Below are 15386 nucleotides of genomic sequence, written 5' to 3' on the forward strand. Positions count from 1 at the left end.
CCAAAAAAGAACATTTTGTAGAAATACAGTTTCTCGTGTTTGGAAGAAAAAGAATACTGAATTGAACCATACCCACTGTGAAGCATGGAGGTGGAAACATCATGCTTTGGGGCTGTTTTTCTGCATAGGGACCAGGACGACTGATCTGTGTAAAGGAAAGAATGAAGGGGGCCATGTATCGAGAGATTTTGAGTGAAAATCTCCTTCCGTCAGCAAGGGCATTGAAGATGAGACCTGGCTGCGTCTTTCAGCATGACAATGATCCCAAACACAATGCCAGGGCAACAAAGGAGTGGCTTCGTAAGAAGCATTTCAAGGTCCTGGAGTGGCCTAGCCAGTCTCCAGGTCTGAACCCCACAGAAAATCTGTGGAGGGAGTTGAAAGTCCGTGTTGCCCAACGACAGCCCCAAAACATCTGTGCTCTAGAGGAGATCTGCATGGAGGAATGGGTCAAAATACCAGCAACAGTGTGTGAAAAGCTTGTGAAGAGTTACAGAAAACGTTTGGCCTCCGTTATTGCCAACAAAGGTTACATAACAAAGTATTGAGACGAACATACTTATTTTCCACCATGATTTGCAAATAAATTCTTTAGAAATCAAACAATGTGATTTTCTGTTGTTTTTTTTCCACATTCGGTCTCTCATGGTTGAGGTTTACCCATGTTGACAATTACAGGCATCTCTAATATTTCAAGTGGGAGAACTTGCACAATTAGTGGTTGACTAAATAATTATTTGCCCCACTGTATTAATGTTGTCGTCCACATGTGGGCATCAGATTATGGGTCATATTGGGAACACTTTAAGACCTCATGTTAATATTGTAGCCTACATGATCCAAATGTGATGTCTACGTACAGTGGTATGAAAACGTATTCTGAACCTTTTGGAATTTCACATTTCTTCATAGAATCACCATCAAATGTGAGCTGATCTTTGTCAAAATCACACAGATGTAAAAACAGTGTCTGCTTTAACTAAAACCACCCAAATATTTATTGGTTTTCATATTTTAATGAGGATAGCATGCATACAATGACAGAAGGGGGAAAGTAACCTCGGCCAGAATTTTGTTGTCAGTACATCCCTAAATTTTATACTTGTAATTTCTCAATCATCGGCAAAGAAGTGCTGCGCGACTTTGAAGTCGTCATATTCGACGACGACGGGGTCCCTTCTTTGCGCAGCCTCTTGTATAAGAAAGACGGACAGAAGGTGTCCAAGTAGGCGTCCTTGAAGCCCGAGTAGCAGAAACAGTAGACCAAGGGGTCCAGCAGGCAGTCCGTGTAGGACAGCACCATGAGAGCGTCGTAGAACTGGACCACCACCTCCTCGACTTCCTCCCACTTTTTGAGGCGCACAACCAGCAACGCCGCCCGGGCGACGGTGCTCGGTAGGAAGCAGACGGAAAAGATGACCACGACCCACGCTACCACGTACATGGCCCGCCGCAGTTTGGCCTTCTCTCCAACGGTCTTCTTCCTCAGCCGATGGACGATGCGCACCGTGCAGTAGAGCAGGATGATGAAAGGGGGGATGATTTGTGAGAAGAACACCGTCTATGGCAGAGAAGCAGAAGTAGAACATTAGAGGCAATATCCTGATCTTGTGGTTATTCTTATTATTCTTTAGTGGATGGGAAAAAAATGTTTAAAGTCTTTTTATAGTGATTATTTGAGGTAGTGTAAGTGTTTCATTCAGATGGTAAATAGACTTCATAATGATTGACGGGTCAGATTCCACCTTCACTGCGCAACGCTTTCAAGTTGGGGGCTGCCCTACAGTCCGCTTCAGTTATTCGCAGTCGGTCGCAGAGTCAACACATGCAGTGATCCAACACCTGATTTAGGATTGAAAAAGTACGAAAGCTGTATCGTATACTAACAGGAAGCACTGTCTCAGGAGTGATTTGTTCGAGGACTCAAGGTAATTATTAAATATTTCGAATATTTTGAAAAAAAAAAATCAATGGAAGAAATTAACCACTACGGGCTAGCATCATTCTTCAACATATTTACGTAAAGTCAATGCAAACTGCCCTTTTATTGGGGGGGGGGGGGGGGGGGGGGTTAACCAAGAATGGAGACTGTTTTACGTCCATATTTATAAAGAATTCAGGGATTTAATCATTTATTCACAAGAATTTTCAATGGAAAAAGCTCTTTGTTCACATATGGCAGCTGCTAATTTCCTTACAGACTAGCTTGTAAAGCAGCACATGCTCAAAATTACGACAACATTTTCTCACATTTAGCGCCACACAGTGTTTAAAACGTGGTGTGAAATTTTGAGAGTCACTTTTTTTTTTTGCGCATTTACTGCATTATTTAGCAACTAAAATATTTATTTTTAAATGAGAAGTTTTGGATCTGATTGTTTAAATCCAGAACTAAATATTTAATTTAAATGCTAAATTTATATCCTATATCCTAAATGTTAAATCTGGAAACGGTTGGAACTAAATATTTGGCTTAATACACAAATTCACATGACTTGAAACCGGAAGTAACAAAATAAAAGCTGGAGCACACAAAATACTCTTTAAATATTTTCTCCTAAATATGTATTTTGCCTATATATTGTTATTATCACAAAGACTCATGTCCAAGAGCAGACTGCCACTGTTGAGTAGGTTTATTCATTTTCAAGCAACATAAACAGACAGTCTGAGCTGCTCCACCAGCTTTTATTTTGTTTCTTCCGGTCTCCAGACATGTGAATTTGCATATTAAGCTAAATATTTAGTTCTGACCGTTTCCTGATTTAACATTTAGGATCTAAGTTTAAGATTTAAATTAAATATTTAGTTCTGGATTTAAACAATCAGGTCCAAAACGTCTTATTTAAAAATAAATATTTAAGTTGCTAAATAATGCTGTAAACGTGCAAAAAAAAGTGACTCTAAAAATATCTTACCATTTTAAACACTGTGTGGCGCTAAATGTGGGAAAATGTTGTCGTAATTTTGAGCGTGTGCTGCTTTACAAACGGCGCCCCATAGCCTCATAGTTCACAATATTTAAGTAAAATAATTGCTACCTGTTCATTTTTTTTGCGTTTCACAGATAATCAAGACTGTTTTATGTCCATATCTATTAAGAATTCAGGGATTTAAGCATCTATTCACAAAAATTTTAAACGGAAAAAGCCATTGTGGGAGCCCCCTTATCACAACACAGAGCTAAGAGACTAGCATCATTCTTCGACATAGTTACGTCAAATAAATGGTAACTGCACGTTTTTTTGCTTTTAAACAAGAATCGAGACTTTTACATCCATATCCATAACAATTTCAGGGATTTAAGCATTTAGTCACAATACTTTTAACCGGAAAAGATCCGTTTACATCTGGCGGCCGCCTCATTGAGTAACAGACTAGCATTGTACTTCGACATATTTACGTAAAATAAATGCAAACTACCCTTTTTTTTTTTTTTTGCTTTTAACCAGGAATCGAGACTGTTTTACGTCCATATCTATAACGAATTCAGGAATTTAAGCATTTCTTCACAAGAATTGTCAACGGAAAAAGCTCTTAGTTTACATAATTCGGCCGCTAATTTGCACTAGCATCATAGTTTGCGATATTTACATAAAATAAATGCTAAATGCACGTTTTTTTTTTTTTTTTTTTGCTTTTAACCAAGAATCGAGACTGTTTTACGTTCATATCTATAAATAATACAGAGATTTACCGGTAAGCATTTATTCACCAGAATTTTCTATGGAAAAAGCTCTTTGTGATATGGCAGCTGCTAATTTGCTTACTGACAGGAATCATAGTTCGCAATATTTACGTAAAATAAATGCGAACTGCACTTTTTTTTTTTTTTTTTTGCTTTTAACCAATAATCAAGACTGTTTTACGTCCATATCTATCAAAAATTCAGGGATTGAAGCATTTATTCACAATTTTTGATGCAAAAAAACTTTGTTGTACTAAGGGGGCCGCCACAGTGACTAACAGCACATTTGACATATTTACATAAAATAATTGCTGACTGCCAATTTTTTTTGCTTTTAACCAAAAATCAAGAGTGTTTTATGTCCTCATCTACAAAGAATTCAGGGATTTAAGCATTTAATCACAAGAATTGTCAACGGAAAAAGCTTTTTGTTTACATGTTTCGGCCGCTAATTTGATTACTGACTAGCATCATAGTTTGCAATATTTACATAAAATAAATGCTAGCTGCACGTCTTTTTGTTTTTGTTTTTTGCTTTTAACCAAGAATCGACTGTTTTACGTTCACATCTCTAAATAATACAGAGATTTAAGCATTAATTCACCAGAATTTTCAACGGAAAAAGCTCTTTGTGATATGGCAGCTGCTAATTTGCTTACTGACTAGCATCATTGTTCGCAATATTTACGTAAAATAAATGTTGAATGCACTTGTTTTTTTTTTTTTGCTTTTAATCAAGAATCGAGAGTGTTTAATGTCCATATTTATAAAGAATTCAGGGATTTAAGCATTTATTCACAAGAATTTTCAACGCAAAAAACTCTTTGTTGTACTAAGGGGGCTGCCACAGTGACTAACTGCACATTTGACATATTTACGTAAAATAAATGCTGACTGCCCATTTTTTTTGCTTTTAACCAAGAATCAAGACTGTTTTATGTCCATATCTATAAAGAATTCAGGGATATAAGCATTTATTCACAAGAATTGTTAACGGAAAGAGCTCTTTGTTTACATATGGCGGCCAATAATTTGATTACTGACGAGCAGCATAGTTTGCAATATTTACATAAATGCTAGCTGCACGTTTTTTTTTTGTGTGCTTTTAACCAAGAATCGAGATAGTTTTACGTCCATATCTATAAATAATAAAATTTAAGCATTTATTCACCAGAATTTTCAACAGAAAAAGCTCATAGTGATATGGCAGCTGCTAATTTGCTTACTGACTAGCATCATAGTTTGCAATATTTACATAAATGCTAACTGCACGTTTTTTTTTTGCTTTTAATCAAGAATCGAGACAGTTTTACGTTCATATTTATTTGGAATTCAGAGATTTAAGCATTTATTCACAAGAATTTTCAATGGAAAATGCTCTTTGTCTGTGTTTCCACTCGGTCAGCTTTGAGATAGGCCCCCTATGAATCGGCCCCGTCTACCGCAATACATTATGAAGTGTATGACTAAATATTATAGATTTTTTTAACGCAATGACAGTAATATACAGTGGGGCAAATAAGTATTTATTCAACCACTAATTGTGCAAGTTCTCCCACTTGAAAATATTAAGAGAGGCCAGTAATCGTCAACATGGGTAAACCTCAACCATGAGAGACAGAATGTGAAAAAAAAAAAAAAACAGAAAATCACATTGTTTGATTTTTAAAGAATTTATTTAAAAATCATGGTGGAAAATAAGTATTTGGTCAATACCAAAAGTTCATCTCAATACTTGGTTTTGTACCCTTTGTTGGAAATAACGGAGGCCAAACGTTTTCTGTAACTCTTCACAAGCTTTTCACACAGTGTTGCTGGTATTTTGGCCCATTCCTCCATGCAGATCTCCTCTAGAGCAGTGATGTTTTGGGGCTGCCGTTGGGCAACACGGACTTTCAATTCCCTCCACAGCTTTTCTATGGGGTTGAGATCTGGAGACTGGCTAGGCCACTCCAGGACCTTGAAATGCTTCTTACGAAGCCACTCCTTTGTTGCCCTGGCCGTGTGTTTGGGATCATTGTCATACTGAAAGACCCAGCCACGTCTCATCTTTAATGCCCTTGCTGATGGAAGGAGATTTTCACTCAAAATCTCTCGATACATGGCCCCATTCATTCTTTCCTTTACACAGATCAGTCGTCCTGGTCCATTTGCAGAAAAACAGCCCCAAAGCATTGTTTCCACCCCCATGCTTCACAGTGGGCATTATGCAATTCAGTATTCTTTTTCTTCCAAACACAAGAACCTGTGTTTCTACCAAAAGGCTGTGTTTTGGTTTCATCTGACCATAACACATTCTCCCAGTCCTCTTCTGGATCATCCAAATGCTCTCTAGCGAACCGCAGACGGGCCTGGACGTGTACTTTCTTCAGAAGGGAGACACGTATGGCAGTGCAGGATTTGAGTCCCTGGCGGCGCATTGTGTTGCTGATAGTAGCCTTTGTTCCTGTGGTCCCAGCTCTCTGTAGGTCATTCACTAGGTCCCCCCGTGTGGTTCCGGGATTTTCGGTCACTGTTCTTGTTATAATTTTTAAGCCACGGGGTGAGATCTTGCATGGAGCCCCAGATCGAGGGAGATTATCAATGGTCTTGTATGTCTTCCATTTTCCAATAATTGCTCCCACAGTTGGTTTTATCTTCCCAGCCTGGTGCAGGTCTACAATTTTGTCTATGGTGTCCTTCGACAGCTCTTTGGTCTTGGCCATAGTGGAGTTTGGAGTGACTGACTGACTGAGATTGTGGACAGGTGTCTTTTATACCGATAATGAGTTAAAACAGATGCCATTAATAGAGGTATCGAGCGGAGCCTAGTTAGACCTCGTTAGAAGAAGTTAGATCTCTTTGACAGCCAGAATCTTGCTTGTTTGTAGGTGACCAAATACTTATTTTCCACTCTAATTGGGAAATAAATTCTTTAAAAATCAAACAATGTGATTTTCTGTTTTTTTTTTTTCCACATTCTGTCTCTCATGGTTGAGGTTTTACCCATGTTGACAATTAAAGGCCTCTCTTTTCAAGTAGGAGAACTTGCACAATTGGTGGTTGACTAAATACATATTTGCCCCACTGTATGTGTTTCTATTTCATTCATTTATTTATTCTGATGTCGGCGCAACACCTCTCTGAAGATGTCGGTGAGGGTCTGGTGGAAGGTGCTGTTGCGTCCGAGGCTGTTGCAGCACTCGAAGGAGTGGAGCGTGGCCGGGATGGCGAGTGGCAGCAGGAGAAGCCAAATCACCACCGAGATTTCCGGAGATTTCTTCAGTACCTTGGAAATGTCCGCGAAATTAGATTAGGAGACGACCGGATCGAAAGAGCCGCCTCACCTTGACGAAGTTCCTCCGTCCGAGGTGCACCACGTTAAAGTAGCGGTCCAGGGACAGGGTGACTAAGAAGGCAATGCTAGCCCCGCGGTTGAGGAAGAGCATGAAGTGCATGGCCTTACACAGGCTGTAGTTAGGATTGCGGCGTTGGCCCAGTGTGTAGCTGTAGGCCTTGGAGGGAAGACAAGCCACCAGTAGGAAGTCGGCGACCACGATATTGAACAGGAAGACACTCCTGTTTTTCCAGAATTTGAACCTTTATCAGCAGGAAGGAGAAGTAACAGTTTTATGTTTCTTGGTTCAAAACAGTAGAAGAACGCAAACGGGAAGTTGCTCAAGTGGTTTTAATTGCGCTGGACGGCTATGCCATTCTCACGACTTTTGTGGGTTTTGTGTTTGTTTGAGCAATGTCCGTAAAATAAGAAGTACACTTTGCATTTTGTCTTCAGGTTATATACTGTATTTGGTGCAGCTTTTGTTATTTACAGCCGAATATTTTACGTCTCTTGTTTTTCATTGTTATAGTTTCATAAAAAGGGAGACACAGAAATGTACATTTTCTCGTTGGCACATTGAATGATTCATATGCACATAGTTCGTTTTTTAACATTTACGAAACATTTAATGTATTTTAACAATATCCAAACAACAGGTACATACACTTGCCTTTAAAAATTCTAAATGTTCAGCTCATTCAATTCACATTTGGGAAATATTCTCACCATTACAAAATTTCAGACAAACTAAAAAAAATGCAAATTTCTCACAATATAAAAATCCTATTTTCTGATGTATTCTGAACTTTTTTTTTTTTTTTTTTTTTAACTCAGTTTAAAACTTTCCAACCCCATTCCACATAATTCCTATTCTTTCCATTACATACATTCAATGTAATTGTTTTTATTCCACTTTATTCAACATAACTTCAGACCATTAAACATTTTCACATCATTCTACACAATTCCACTTCATTCAGTATTGTTCCACATCATTTGATTCCAGTTCAACATTATTCTGAGTATTCCACTTTGGTCAATTTACTTTCACATCCTTCAACATGCTTTACAGAATCTTATATAATTCCACTTCATTCCACATCATTGCAATAATACTACTATCATTCTGATTATTCCACTTAATTCAACACAATTTCCCATCATTCAACACATTTCACATCATTCCACTTCATTATTCCATTATGTCCACATCATTCTGATTATTCAACATCATTCTTGTGATTCCACTTTTTTCAACATAATTTCAGCCCATTCAACATATTTTCACATTATTTTACACAATTCCACTTTATTCAACATTATTCCATATCATTCCATTCAGTTAAAAATTATTCCGTGTATTCCACTTTAGTCAATATACCTTCACATCATTCAACGTGCTTTACATATTCTTTTATAATTCCACATCATTGCATTAATTTTACCATCATTTAGATTATTCCACATTATTCAACATCATTTCCCGTCATTCAGCACATTTCACATCATTCCACTTCATTCAACATTATTCCATTGTCGACATCATTCTGATGATTTCGCATAATTCCATTACATTCAACATCACATTTTACAGTAGAATTTCAGACCAATATATTTCCAAATCATTTAACACAATTCCACTTCATTCAACATTCCACATCATTCCATTCAGTTCAACATTATTCCGTGTATTCCGCTTTAGTCAATATACTTTCACATCTTTCAACATGCTTTACAAACTCTTATACAGTATAATTCCACATCATTGCATTAATTTTACCATTATTCAAATTATTCCACATTATTCAACATAATTTCCCATCATTCAACATATTTCACATCATTCCACTTCATTCAACATAATTCCATTATGTCCACATCATTCTGATTATTCCATCATTCTGTTGATTCCGCGTTTTTCAACATAATTTCAGACCAATATATTTCCACATCATTTAACACAATTCCACTTCATTCAACATTATTCCACATCATTCCATTCAGTTCAACATTATTCTTTGTATTCCACTTTAGTCAATATACTTTCACACCATTCAACATGCTTGACAAACTCTTATATAATTCTGCATCATTGCATTGATTTTACCATCATTCAGATTATTCCACATCATTCAAAAAATTTCTCATTGTGCCACACAATTCCACTTCATTCAACATTATTCCATTAAGTCCAGGACATTCTGATGAGTCCACTTTTTTTCAATATAATTTCAGACCGTTCAACATATTTTCACATCATTCTACACAATTTCACTTCATTTGCCAGTATTCCATATCATTCTATTCAGTTCAACATTATTCAGCAGATTGGACTTTTTCGAATTCATTCAGCATGCCTTACATAATTCCACTTCATTCAAGATGATTCCACATCATTCCATGAAATTTACCATCATTCTGATTATTCCACTTTATTCAACGTAAATTCTCGTCAATCAACAAATTTCACATCATTCCACTTCATTCAACATCATTCTGTTAAGTCCACATCATTCTGATAATTTCGCTTCATTCTAGGGCTGCAGCTATCGAATATTTTACTAGTCGATTAATCGGTGGACTAGTTAGTTTGAATAATCGAGTAATCGGATAAGGAACATGAAAAATTAAAATACCCGAACTCAGCCTAAAACGGTAAAAAAAAATTTTTTAAATGAGGATCTTTGTACAACAAAAGAACAATTGGCAAACTTACACAGAAAAAGTCCGCTAGCTTAAAAGCTTTAAAATGCTAAAGTTTTTTTTTTTTAAATTTTTTTTTTTACAATGCTCTTAACAAATGGTTCAGACACATATTCCCACAAAAAAACGTTTAAAAATAACTATAAACAAAATCATGAATGTATTAAAAAACATTAGCTCAAACAAAAACTTGGCTAATGTTGGTCTTAACAGGGAGCAGCTGGTTTCAGCCATGAGAAATGAGTTATCATATTCATTGTTGCCACCCAAATGAATAAAACTACATGCAAACACTTTCAAAATAAACCAATCCAACACCACTTTAATTAAACGAATACTCGAAGCAAAAAAATTTTATTCGAATATTTTTTTTCTAATCGAATACTCGAGTTAATCGATGCAGCACGATACCATTCCATTTAATTCAACGTCGTTCTGATAATTCCACTTCTTTAACTACGCTTTCTGATCATGCAACATCGTTCCACATTTTGTCATTCAACATTCACGTGAAATTTCCCCCCAAATTGCAACCTCTCATTTGCTGACTTGGATGACGCGGATGCATGCAGTTAGTATTTAAAACGACATAAAGGATTTGTGGAAGCGGATTCCACATTGAATTTTGGAGTTGCGGCATTCATTGGGAAAAATTAAGCCAAAACAGTTCAAAAACGGCAAAGGACATTCTCATCTAGGAGTAAAAATGTGAGAGGAATGTTTTTCCCGAGAGCTGCAGAGCAGCGTAAAATTCAAGGGCGTAGGTTTGCATAGGGACGGCAGGGACATAACACTACCAACTTTTTAGGATGCTCAAATTGTCCCATCAACTTTTAAACAAATGTATATGCATTTTATAATGAGTTCCGTTATAGATAGTCTTCCCATATGTTGTAAGGATAGAATTGACCCTACCATTATGAAGTTAATTATTTTCATTATGATCAAACTAACCCCGACAGAAATATATGTCGACAACATGCAGTCCTCTTCGAAGAGGAAGGATATAAGAAGTTTTTTTTTTGGTTTTTTTTACCAGCAGCAGCCACAGTAAGTAATTTAAAAAGACGCCAATGTTGTCGAGGTGGGAAACACACCAATAAATTTGTTACTGAAAGTCCGACCTGCATCAGAGTTAGCATAACATTAAACTATGTGAAGTTGCTATCCTGCAAAACTCAAGAAGGAAGCTGCTTAGAGAGAAGTGCCCTTCTGTTTGTATTTTCTGTTACCGTTAATTAAATTGTAAGAAATGTAGTGAACTCTGTTGGAAACTACAGAACCAGAAAAACGTGAGCAAAAAGCTGCTTAGAGAGAGAGACGGGTGCTGCATAACCTCATATTTTGCTCACACAAGACAACATAGAGACAACATAATCATAATCTATGTGCATAAAAAATATATGTATATTTTTGGATGCCGCGAGCTACCCACACCAGCGTTACGATCGACTTGAGCACCCCTAATTAGGGTTGTTCCGATTGTTTTTTTTGCTCCCGATCGTTTTAGTTTGAGTATCTGCCGATCCCGATATTTCCCGATCCGATTGCTTTTTTTGTTTGTTCCCGATTCAATTCCAATCATTCCCGATAAATTTTCACAATCATATACATTTTGGCAATGCATTAAGAAAAAAATGAATAAAACTCGAATATATACATTCATTTGTTTATTATGACAATAAATCCTCAAGATGGCATTTACATTATTAACATTCTTTCTGTGAGAGGGATCCACGGATAGAAAGACTTGTAATTCTTAAAGGATAAATATGACTTTGTATATTGTGACTAAATATTGCCATCTAGTGGATTTTTATGAGCTTTCAGTAAATGATACTGCAGCCATTTAACTTCTGCCCAAATGCACGATGGGAAGTGCAACCATGACTGTGTGTCGTGGTACCAATTGATATATCTTCTCTGCGTTGGGAAACTACATAAGGTGTTAAGAAAAAGATCATTAACTACTTTTCTTCCCCACATTGCTACCTACGATATTTCTAATTGTTGAGAGAGGGATTGAATGGCTTTAGCCAATTAAAAAAAGGCTCTAAAGACTGCCAAAATTCACTCTATTCATTTTATGCTGCCTTTCAGCTCCCTATACAGGTAAAATGGAGCCATTGCAGATTGAATGCGACAATGCGTGAGTGGGTCGTGCAGCGCATGCATTAATTGCGTTAAATATTATAACGTGATCATTTAAAAAAAAAAAAAAAATTACCGCCGTTATCAGGATAAATTTGATAACCCTACCTTAAGCCTAAACTAAAGACTCTGGATGAGTGTGACATATTATGTCTGTAACGTTAAATGCAATTAAAAAAAGGCTTGTCCGATATTTTTTTGCCGATTCCGATACTTTGAAAATGACGTGATTGGGACATCTCTACCCCTAATTCCTCATATCAATTAATTAGGTTCATATTTGTGACAAAGGTAGCCCTTACTCCCATTCACCCAATCTTTTTGGTTTGATTAATGTCCCATCCCTAGCAAAAAGTGTACATGCAGATTATGCTGTTATATTGTCCCTACCAATGTTGAGACCAAACCTACGCCCTGGGTAAAATTAATCAAGATGACATATTTGCAATAGGAGAGAAAGTAGGCCCTTACTTGAAGATAAAAACGTAGAGGACGGACAGGTTAAGAGGCAGACCGAGGACAAACTGTCCAATGACGACCCCCGAGAGTACGTCGTATGTCACGGCGTTGCTCACGTTGCAGTGGTCCACACTTTTGCCCATGTCCGATACGTTGGGTCCTCTCATCCTCTGCGCTGGTTGTTGCCGATTTTGAAATGTCAGCGGTGTCGTTGCGTGGAGTTTGAGTCACATTCCATGGAAGCGCTCGCTTAGAAAACACTGAGCTCAAAAGTGGCGACTGCCATCAGACAGATGAGACGGCGTGATGGCAGAGTGAGACTTAGAGAGAGAAGTAGCTTCACGCTTGGAGGTGTGGTTTCAACTTAAGGCCTCCTCTGACTCTGCATCCTTTTGGTTTCGCTCCTGTGTTTTTTCATGTATCCAAAATCTCGCCGTTATGAACAAATGCATGACGGGCCGACGGTCGAGAACCGTTCGCTGGAAAGAGCTGTGAAATTCCTCAGGTGTCCGTTAACACACCTTCCTGTCTGCACATGTCCGTTTTGATAGGATACTGTATGTATTTTCGAGGGTGCTCATTTAACTCATGAGCTTTTACATGCAGTCCTTCCAGTTTATACTTGAATGATTTAAGGATTGAAGGAGAAATAAATACTATGAAATTAGAAACTCATTGTAAACCGAGTGTATTTCTATGATACAGTATTAGGGCTAAATAAAGACGAAGGAAAAAGGGCTGCCAAACGATTAAAATTTTTAATTGAGTTAATTACAGCTTAAAAATCAATCGCAATTCAAACCATCTGTAAAATATGCCATATTTTTCTGAAAATTATTGTTGGAATAGAAAGATAAGACACAAGATGGATACTTACGTTCAACATACGGTACAGTACATAGGGACTGTACTTGTTTATTATAACAATAAATCAACAAGATGGCATTAAAATGATTAACATTCTGTTAAAGCGATCCATGGATAGAAAGACTTGTAGTTCTTAAAAGATAAATGTTAGTACAAGTTATAGAAATTTTATATTAAAACCCCTCTTAATGTTTTCGTTTTAATAACATATAATTTTCAATCAAAAAAATATAGTAGCTCGCCATTGTTGATGTCAATAATTACTTAGACAATCTTCATGGGTGCTGAAGCCTATAAAATCAGTCGCACCCAAGCGCCAGCAGAGGGCTACAAAACTCCATAAAACACAATTAACATGTGGGCATTTCACTGGACTGTCATTTAAATCTGTCTGAGCGGGGCATGTGCGTTAATTGCGTCAAATATTTTTATGTGATTAATTTAAAAAATTAATTACCGCCCGTTAACGCGATAATTTTGACAGCCCTAAAAAAACGTAACACTTCAAAATTTTTTCCTCGTAGCAATAGTACGACTTTTCTCGTTCTATTACTACGAGACTAAAAGTTGTATTTGAGGTTACCCGCTCCTTGATTAAAAAATTATATATATGGGACACCTCATTGGTATAGCCCAGGGGTCCCCAAACATTTTTCTGTGAGGGCCACATAACTTTTCCCTTCTGTGATGATGGGCCGTGATCAGTTTGTAACAGAAAAAGTGTGACGATTGCAGGAGTGCCTAAATGTAAAAAATTACTGTTTTTCAGAAAGCCACAATCAAATAACCCTTTCTGAATTCTTCACAGAACAAAAGTAAATAAAATAAAAATACATTCTAGAGATGTCGATCGGGTCCGATCACGTCATTTTCAAAGTATCTGAATCGGCAAAAAAATATCGGCCATGCCTTTTTTAATATACAGTGCCTTGCAAAAGTATTCGGCCCCCTTGAATCTTGCAACCTTTCGCCACATTTCAGGCTTCAAACATAAAGATATGAAATTTAATTTTTTTGTCAAGAATCAACAAGTGGGACACAATCGTGAAGTGGAACAACATTTATTGGATAATTTAAACTTTTTTAACAAATAAAAAACTGAAAAGTGGGGCGTGCAATATTATTCGGCCCCTTTACTTTCAGTGCAGCAAACTCACTCCAGAAGTTCAGTGAGGATCTCTGAATGATCCAATGTTGTCCTAAATGACCGATGATGATAAATAGAATCCACGTGTGTGTAATCAAGTCTCCGTATAAATGCACCTGCTCTGTGATAGTCTCAGGGTTCTGTTTAAAGTGCAGAGCGCATTATGAAAACCAAGGAACACACCAGGCAGGTCCGAGATACTGTTGTGGAGAAGTTTAAAGCCGGATTTGGATACAAAAAGATTTCCCAAGCTTTAAACATCTCAAGGAGCACTATGCAAGCCATCATATTGAAATGGAAGGAGCATCAGACCACTGCAAATCTACCAAGACCCGGCCGTCCTTCCAAAATTTCTTCTCAAACAAGGAGAAAACTGATCAGAGATGCAGCCAAGAGGCCCATGATCACTCTGGATGAACTGCAGAGATCTACAGCTGAGGTGGGAGAGTCTGTCCATAGGACAACAATCAGTCGTACACTGCACAAATCTGGCCTTTATGGAAGAGTGGCAAGAAGAAAGCCATTTCTCAAAGATATCCATAAAAAGTCTCATTTAAAGTTTGCCACAAGCCACCTGGGAGACACACCAAACATGTGGAAGAAGGTGCTCTGATCAGATGAAACCAAAATTGAACTTTTTGGCCACAATGCAAGACGATATGTTTGGCGTAAAAGCAACACAGCTCATCACCCTGAACACACCATCCCCACTGTCAAACATGGTGGTGGCAGCATCATGGTTTGGGCCTGCTTTTCTTCAGCAGGGACAGGGAAGATAGTTAAAATTGACGGGAAGATGGATGCAGCCAAATACAGGAACATTCTGGAAGAAAACCTGTTGGTATCTGCGCAAGACCTGAGACTGGGACGGAGATTTATCTTCCAACAGGACAATGATCCAAAACATGAAGCCAAATCTACAATGGAATGGTTAAAAAAAAAAACGTATCCAGGTGTTAGAATGGCCAAGTCAAAGTCCAGACCTGAATCCAATCGAGAATTTGTGGAAAGAGCTGAAGACTGCTGTTCACAAAGACTCTCCATCCAACCTC

The 15386-nt window shown here is 37.5% G+C and overlaps 1 protein-coding gene across 1 annotated transcript; it reads right to left on the reverse strand.

Annotated features, from left to right (window-relative positions):
• Positions 1-495: 495 nt before the first annotated feature.
• Positions 496-12621, reverse strand: LOC130907334 (12-(S)-hydroxy-5,8,10,14-eicosatetraenoic acid receptor-like). The gene is made up of 4 exons (XM_057822280.1): positions 12333-12621; positions 7015-7267; positions 6807-6956; positions 496-1561 (listed from the first exon to the last, which is right to left on the reverse strand). Exons 1-4 carry the CDS (start codon positions 12485-12487, stop codon positions 1097-1099), a joined length of 1023 nt encoding a protein of 340 aa, XP_057678263.1. The 5' UTR covers positions 12488-12621; the 3' UTR covers positions 496-1096.
• Positions 12622-15386: the final 2765 nt, after the last annotated feature.

Source organism: Corythoichthys intestinalis, chromosome 19 (genome assembly GCF_030265065.1).
Source record: "Corythoichthys intestinalis isolate RoL2023-P3 chromosome 19, ASM3026506v1, whole genome shotgun sequence".
Classification (NCBI taxonomy): Eukaryota; Metazoa; Chordata; class Actinopteri; order Syngnathiformes; family Syngnathidae; genus Corythoichthys; species Corythoichthys intestinalis.

Excerpts from the sequence above, each read along its gene's own strand:
- LOC130907334 (XM_057822280.1), bottom strand. The coding sequence starts at position 12,487 with ATGAGAGGACCCAACGTATCGGACATGGGCAAAAGTGTGGACCACTGC. Across the intron at positions 7,268-12,332 it reads CTCTACGTTTTTATCTTCAA|GTTCAAATTCTGGAAAAACA; the intron begins GTAAGGGCCTAC and ends CTGCTGATAAAG. Across the intron at positions 1,562-6,806 it reads TCACCGACATCTTCAGAGAG|ACGGTGTTCTTCTCACAAAT; the intron begins GTGTTGCGCCGA and ends TCTCTGCCATAG.